At 39.5% G+C, this 8422-nt stretch overlaps 1 protein-coding gene across 2 annotated transcripts; it reads right to left on the minus strand.

The window, feature by feature from the left end:
• Positions 1 to 151: 151 nt before the first annotated feature.
• On the minus strand, positions 152 to 6827 carry LOC104956164 (tRNA selenocysteine 1-associated protein 1-like). 2 transcript variants are annotated; one of them, XM_010783618.1, is made up of 8 exons: positions 6643 to 6827; positions 5755 to 5852; positions 4416 to 4515; positions 3537 to 3589; positions 2510 to 2638; positions 1988 to 2104; positions 1214 to 1481; positions 152 to 271 (listed from the first exon to the last, which is right to left on the minus strand). In XM_010783618.1, the coding sequence occupies exons 1-8, from the start codon at positions 6676 to 6678 to the stop codon at positions 167 to 169; spliced, it is 906 nt and encodes a 301-aa protein (XP_010781920.1). In that variant the 5' UTR covers positions 6679 to 6827; the 3' UTR covers positions 152 to 166. The 2 variants fall into 2 exon arrangements, with proteins under 2 accessions (XP_010781920.1, XP_010781919.1); XM_010783617.1 differs by having other exon boundaries at positions 152 to 274.
• Positions 6828 to 8422: the final 1595 nt, after the last annotated feature.

Here is an 8422-nt window from a genome sequence, read left to right on the forward strand (position 1 = left end):
CCCTACTCCCCCTGGTGTGCCCTTTGGCAGTACTCCAGTAAACCCAAAGCAGAAGAAGTGACGTCAGCAGCTTCATTTGCCGAATCCACCCACAGGAACTCATTGCGGTGTGAACGCGATCTGCTTTGGTCCATCAGAACTAAAAGAGTTCTCATGAACTGAGTTCTCATGAACTATTGTGGGAAAATAACTTGGTGTGAACGCCCCTCATGATATAAAAAGTCTTACCTTCTGAATTATCCTCGTCTATCTCCCCACCCTCCTCGTGGCTCTGCTGGGAAAACATCAAATATTGTGAAATTATTTCTGAAATGTTAGGGCTGCACCGTTGTAATATGAAGCATGTTAATTAAAATAGTTCTTTAATAGCTGTCAATTAATTGTACTAGCCCTAATATATTAAGTGTACTTGTATTACATTAATAAAAAATACTGGTTACCATGCAAAATCCATATCCAAGTCGTGATATACACAAGATTTGTAACAAACACCTTACCTATTTGTACCAATCTTTGTTTCAGGATGATTTGAGTTATTTTGTGTAAAAATATTGAAACACAAAGATGTCTTCCTGGTTAACAAAGTATTTTCTTTGACATACTCTAATTTCGCATCATTAAAGTACTTCCATAAAAAGGGGTTACATTTCAAAGGTCACAATGTCCTTTCCCTAACAAAATAATCTCTATTTTAGAATATATTTTAATTTAGTTTAGCACAGAGTATGTTTTGGTTGTTTCTGTCTTTTTACAATAAATGTAATGCTCAAGTTAGCAAGTTTAGCACAAAGAATGGAAATGGGAAGGAAAATAATCGATGGGGGGGGGGGGAGATCATGCTCGTAAACTGTTAGTGCCGGTGTTATGCATGCCCACAGCGTAAAGCGAAAACTCACGGGCATTTCAATGATTTGTACGGCAAAGTACAGTTTGGAAACAATATCATTTCCTATTTGGCCGGGATGCACAACACGGCATAACACCGGAGCCTCGCTGCGGGGAAACGTTGGCGCTGTTCCGAGTTAATTTGTTTGTTCTAATCGGTCAAAATGAGAGTGCTTTCAGATTTTTCCGTCATTGTAAAAAAAACTGTCATAGACGGAAAACATTCGGTTCACGCGACCACTGATTCTGAATCATATCTACTCACTGCACGGATACCAAGCATCTCAATCTATTCCTACAAACATGGGTGTGAACGTGTTCTCCTCACCTCTACAGCTCCGGACATGTCTGTAGACGTGGGGGGGAACCCCATGGGAGGTGGTGGCACCATTTGGCCTGGTGGGGGGTATCCATAGGGCCCGTAGTTATAGTTGTAACCGCTGTTGCAGGCGCTGTACTGGTCATAGCCTCCCCACTGAGGGTAGTAACCCCCCTGAGCCCCGCTGCCTTGGCTGCCATAGTAACTGGACTGGGACTGGTTGTAGTTGCTATGGAAATTTTGGCCCTGGCCCCCATGGTAGTTGCTCATCTTTTGGCTGCAACATAAGAAATACAACGCAATACATTAATACAAAGGTTCTATTAATTGATCCATCAACTATTAAACGGATAAGCAGGTTTCAGCAAAAACATGTTCCTCCAAAAAAAATCAAGTCAAACATTTAAAGTTTATTATAATGTAATGTGATGTATAATTGGGTTTGCATATTAAAATAAAAAAACAGTTGGTTTAAAATGTCAATGCAATGATAACAAAAATGTATTTACAAAAGCTCTTTTGCTTCAGCGGTGCAACCCCAAAACACCTATTGGGTTCTATTAAAGCCCATTTTAACCAAAAGCAACGTGAAAAAAAGAGGGAAAAAACCCCATTTTATTTCCCAAGCAAATCCTTGAAAACGGATAAAATACAAGTCTCAATAAGCCTGACACGCATGAACACACAAAGAGGCATTGTCAATAAACATTATATGATCTTTGGCATAGCTTGTAGTCTGGATACTTTGCCATGTTTCATCATGTTTCCTGTCCTAGTTCTCACCTCTTTGCCACAGCAATGCTGAGTCTGAGCGGTTTTCCCCCGAGCATCGTACCCTGGCACTCCTCGATCGCCTTCTTCTGCTCGCCCTCATCCCCAAACTTGACGAAGCCGTAGCCTCTGCAGGTGAAACAACCGTTAAACCTCCTCTCCACTCCGACACACGCTCCATACTTGGCATTTAATAGCCACTTATGAAAAACAGAATAGAATGGGTATTATTATGGTAGAACTGAAACTTGTTGTTTTACTTTTAACATGAGGTAGCATCACTTGAATTGTGAGTTGCTCTTGCTTAGCCTATATGGGGAAAACAATAGTTTTAGCAAGACGGCACAAACATTTCTTCAACCTTTGTTCGAAAAAAGATGAAGATGTACTGGTGGTTTTTAAATCACACAGAAACCAGGAAACATTGTTGTATTATTGTATATTTCTTACAAATGATGAATAAATCAACCTATTGTCAATCTTAATAATAAAAATGTCTGACGCTGTCTGGTCCACCTCTATGTGCCGACGTACCTGGAGTATCCATACTGATCAGTAACTACTTTGGCTCCCTTGCAGGAAAGGTACTTCTTGAAGACTTGATGCAGTTGGAAGTCGTCCACCTCGGAGGCCAAGTCGCCCACAAACACTGAGAACTCCGGCCTGCGAGAAGTAACAACGTTGAATATATATTCAAACACAGATACACACTGTATTAAAACATTAAAAGGGGCAACTGACTTTGGGAATTTAATTTGTGTTACGTTTACCTGAAACCCTGAAAAAAATGAATGAGTGCCTTTCCTACATTTGAGAAATAACTGTTTATTAAGAGAAGGCCTTGGCGTTCATTTGAAAAGATTTCTGAACCTCTTAAGTATGGAAGAAGCTGCCTCCTCCCTGTTATATTTGGTTAGGCCACATAATATGCAATGGGATACGATAGGGGCATTCCTGGAAACAAACCATCTTGGCCAAAAAAAGAACAAAAAAAGAATACAAGTGAAACAAATGGAAAGTTAATTTGGAACCGGAGAAAAAAGAATACTTTTATTTTTTTATTAATAATGAAAGTATATCTATGTTATAAAAGTAAATCATGTATTAATACAATGCCATGTGCATGCGTATAATTGAACTATATATATAACTGATATAATTGAACACTGTAACCCCATTACCCGCTATCATCTGGTGGTTAAAATTGTACATCAATCAAAACACAAATAAGTCGTCTTTTTGATAATAACAAACAGAAATGAATTGACTTATATCAGATAGAGGATTTAGGCAAAGCTCTAAATAGTCGAGACTTTAACACTCGTACACATTCACACAAAGTAATACAGCCTAATGTCAAAAACAAACAAAATGTGTACTGGTAATTCATCTCAACATATCTTCAATGTTTTCTTTTTCAAACACATATTTTTTATTAAGGGTTATGTTAGTTTGACTTTGTACACATTTCCTCAATCTCAGGTTATAGGTAATAGGTTTACTGAGGCTTAAATAATAGCTGAATTGTAACCTTTTGTGAATAGTGTGAAAAATGACTTACCCTGCCTCTGGCCGTTTCCCGTAGGTGGCATAGTTTAGCTTAAATTTCCGGGGCTGCAAAGGGGAGAGAGAGAACACACACACTAAGCCAACGTGAAACACCAAAGACTTGTAGTATAGCACTGAAATTGCTGAAAATAGAGATCAGAGTTATTATGGTTGTTGTTATTTGGGTTTACATACCTCCACCACCCAGAGCAGCCTTTAGCCCATTCCTCAGTTAGTTCCTACCAGAGACTCTATTCACCAGCTTCAAACAAAGTACATTCATGTACAAGCAGCCTCTCAGCCACCTTCAGCAGTAGGACAGGGGAGCCCAGTAGCTTGGCCAGCTCACAGGGGCCAACAGCATTTCAATTCAGTAGCAAGCAGCTAAAGCCCACAACTTTACACATGTTGGATCATTTCAGACCCTTAATGAGGTTTGCTTTTAGTGCAGCTGATAAAGAATATAGTTTTACTTATCAATAAATAAAATGTGTTACTGGTATTTAATGTCGCTTATTTGTAAACACTTACAATTAAAACCCACAGGGAAGGCAGAATAGTGGTATTTTCTATTTATTTTTTTAACACAAACAGAAAATTGCAGAATCTGGTCTGTTACGGAGCCAAATTACAGCCTCATAATATGTTGACTTATCAACAGTCAGTAGTAAGAGTAGTGCAAAAGGAGGACCAAGACTAGTGGAGCTCCACTATCCACAGTCAAATCAACAATAAAATACTGCTTGAAAACATGGACTAATATTGGGAAAAAAATGAAAGGCAGTATTAAATTTGTAATAATATATGAATATTTGTGGAGAAACAATATTGCAGTAGGGATTGAATGAAAGGAATAACGGTAAGTATTTTGAAATTAAACCATGAAACTGACCGGGTTTGATCCAGGAACAAGTTTTCCGTTTAGTCTTTGGACACAGCGGTCGACACTTCCTTCATCTGCAAGCTCAACAAAGCAGTATCCGGCTGAACCACTGCAAGAGGACAGAGAAAGAGAAACATTTAGTATTACGGTAAATAAAAAACATTAAAACCACCTTAAAAAAGCAACCTGATTATTTAAAGGGTATGCTATAGGTTAGCCTTGACTAGGGCTACCCCCAATTAGTCGACTATACGTTAGTCGGCGAAAAAAGTATTTGTTGAAACATTTTTCATTAGTCAAAACAAATTAAAAAGCTCCATCCGTATGCTGCATCCCCTCAGACTTCATTCAGAGCTGTGCCTGGTCATTGAGTTAATTTGGTCCAAAGTGTGGATCCTTCTGAGCATGTAAAGGACATGCAGACTACGACGGCAAAAAGTCTCCTCCATATACACACCATCAGAGCGCAGCTTCCTGAATGCAGGCTTATACCGCTGACGGGCGGACCGCTGCGTCCGTGCGGTGCGCTGGGACCATCGTGCACTCTCTACATTTGATTTATATTTCAAAAGATTCATTATTATAGTTTTATTTAATATTTTATGTGAAGCACAACGTACCATGCTTTTATAATAACGCTCTTTATCAGCCTTTGAAACAGAAAACATTTTGAACTTGCTACCCCCTGATTCGAAGTTCAGCACACTACCCACTGAGCCACAGCCTCCAGTTAGTTTACATTAACGTTGGATAATAACACGGGAGAAACGTGCGGAAGCGCTCTCTCCCCCTCTCTCCCTCTCCTCACAGCCTGTCAGTATCGTCTCATGCAGCTCCCTGATCCAGTAATGAGTGACCCGACAGTGAGTAATAAAATATATTTATAACTTTAGCTTGTTCCAGAGGTAGATACAATAGCTAAGTGTGTTAGGTCTAACTCTTAGTGTTGCTCCGCTCACCGGTCCGTCAACAGCGGGGCGGAGCGCAGATTTCTACCTTCACACACAGCGTTGCATACCGCTAAATTTATTGTCTTTTTCGGACACCTTAAATACGCCAGAACTGGTGAAGCCATTTTGGCGAAGCTTGTTTGCCGCGCAGCAGAGAAAAGTGTCATGTATTTTAGTTCATGTGATCGGCTCTCCTGATCGGCCTTTATAGAGCACAGATCAATCGGCCGAGAGTGAATATCGGCCGATCGATCGGAGCATCCCTACATTTAAGCCAAAGCCATCAACCTCTGCTCGACAAGTCTGATGAGGAAACCTACATCTAATATTGTAACAGTTGTCCTCAAAGCTTGAAAAGAAGGGCAGGTGTATGGCATAATGTGCTCTGTATATCTTACCCTGTTATCCTGTGAGTGATGATCTTTACTCCAAACGGTGATTCTCCCATAGCGCTAAATGCCTGCTTGATGAAGTTTTCATCCATGTATGGGTCCAACTAAACACAGGAAAGGAAAGTGGAGATTCCTTAGATAGCATTTAAGACAAACGTTTTAAATATGTTTGTCTACATCGTCATATGTAAATATCTTTATTTTCTAAAGACTGTAAGAACATTTGTATAATATTGATACAAAACCAGCGGGATATTTACTTACGCCTGATGATACTACAACAATTGTGAAGTGTGAATTAAATTGTCAAATTAGATTATAATTGAAAAAAAATGCGATTCATCACTTATTTTATTATAGCCTTTTTTTTAATTAAAATTGTCACTAGGGTGTTATTATTAACTTTAATGATCTCTCTCTCTCTCTCAGTTCTATTTTGGTATCCCAAAAAAAGCCTTAAGACAGCCAGAAAGCACAATCCCATACCCAACATACAGGGAATGGGGCCATTCATATCAATGAAAACTTAAACATAACGGCTCTTGCCTCGAGAGACGTCACTTCCATTTCTTGTCACGATGAAATGCATTGGGCGAATTCTGCATTATAGCATTTAAGTAAACTGTTTACGTGAGCTCGTAAGAAGTCAATTGTTCGCTAACGTTAACGCCTGCTTCAAGGTGATGAGTTTAGTGTGCTTTTTTCACACAATGTTGGTTACTATTGGCGGAAAAAGGTATCGTATTGGTAACAAGGTATATAAATATATATTTTGGTCTAACCTTTTAACAAAAGGGGCTACATATTCGGGGCTAAATGAAGGTATCCGAGCTAGCAAACAGCATTCGTAGCTAAGCTAACCACACTGAAAGAAAGCTGTTGATAGATACATACATCACCCATCCACAGGCTGGTCTGTCTGTTAAACATCTTGGAATTTGGACCGGGGGTGAAACTGTAGAGGGGTTCGTTGGAGATAGATGGGGGTGCAAGAAAATGCTAAAGTTTACAACGTTAAGAGTTGTTGATACGTACAAGCTAAACACATTGGTAGTTCCGCTTCCGCCCCCAGGTCATTATTTAGTTTGTATTGGCGGTTGACAACGAGTTCAGAGATGCATTACCGCCACCAGTGGTGGAAAGTAACAAGTTCATTTAATCAAGTGTTGTGCTTTATAATAACAATAATAATCATTCAAAATAAAGCGCTGTATAAATTAAATGTAATTTATATTACAAAGTCAGCGACCTACATCTACTCAACTCTGTGAACAATTTCCACAAGAGCAAATTTGGATGAAGTGTCCAGTCTTGCTCAGAGGTGGGAGTAGTCATTTGCAAGTCATGAGCAAGTCTCAAGTCTTGATAAGTCTCAAGCAAGTCCCAAGTCACTGTGGTGAGAGTCAAGCAAGTAAAGTCATTGCTCAGGTCAAGCAAGTCACAAGTCAAGTCATACGTGTCCGTGTGTGTGCGCGCGCGTGTGTGTGTGTTTGTGCCATGGTCTGTGCCAACAAATCCTCCAATTCATACGACCAAATAGGTTGATTGTTCAAGCCCTTATTACGACCAGTGGCGTTTTCTCCCGGAGGCCAAGGGAAGCCAGGCTTCCCCTGTTTTTTCGGATTGTACTTATAATTTAAATATATAAATAAAAACACTTTGTTTTGTTTCGATAATTCTCCTTTGCTGTGTGTTGCTGCCGGCCCGGCTATGGGATTAGTTTTGTATCATAAAGATAAGGCAACACTTTCTCAAAATAAAGCAAAACTATGAGTTTAAAAGAAAAAAAAACTGAGTCAAGCAAAATAAAATAAATTTCAAAAATAAAACTATAAGTTGCAAACAAATCATTGGTGTAATCATGTAAACTATAAGTCTTTTTTCTTTGTTTTAACATAGGTTTTTGTTTGCAGTTCTTGTTTCTTCTTTCTCAATGATGAGACTTTTGGTCTCGCTGCAGCTTTCTCTTTTGCGCTCCCTCATTTTTTGTTTGAGATTCTGACACAAACCTCCCAGGTGGGCGGGACTTTCAGGGGTGCGTCCCCATTGGCTACTCAGTTTTTGAGTGACAGCCCAGTCCTCCAGCGATTGTACAGTGCAGGCAGCTGCGGTGCGGTGGCTGCCTGACCGTGGATAGAACACCCCCAGAAGAACCAGCATTTCAATTATCATAATACTACAAGTGAAAATATATGTAAGTTTTGATCATTTGTGTTGTTTGTGCTGTACTATACGGTCTGTTTCTTTATTGTGGTAAGTGAGAAGTAAAGCTGTGCTATGAAAGTTAGCTTTTGGTACCTTTAAATCCATAACAATGCAAGCTCCTAACAGTTAGCTACATAGCTAGCAGTGAGTGAGCGTTCAGACACCGGCGCACACACTCAAACTGACTCGTGTGCCTGACTCTACCAACAGGCTTTCATGATTCTGTTTAGATATGCAAGTATAAGCCATGATAGCTTATTTTATTAACAAGCTAATTTGATATGAAAATCAATGGAGGCTGAGTTAATTTTGTAGGAAAACCTACCGTCCATGACTGCCCCTGAGCTGTGTTTTATTTGTTAACTTCATATTTTTCATTTCCTAAAACCAGGGGTGGCGGGTACTGTAAGTTAGGGAAGGCTAAGCCTTCCCAAATATTTGTGTCACTGCATCCTGGTAAAATAAAAAT

This window comes from Notothenia coriiceps, unplaced genomic scaffold, assembly GCF_000735185.1.
Source record: "Notothenia coriiceps isolate Sejong01 unplaced genomic scaffold, NC01 NC01_scaffold00025500, whole genome shotgun sequence".
In the NCBI taxonomy this organism is placed as follows: domain Eukaryota; kingdom Metazoa; phylum Chordata; class Actinopteri; order Perciformes; family Nototheniidae; genus Notothenia; species Notothenia coriiceps.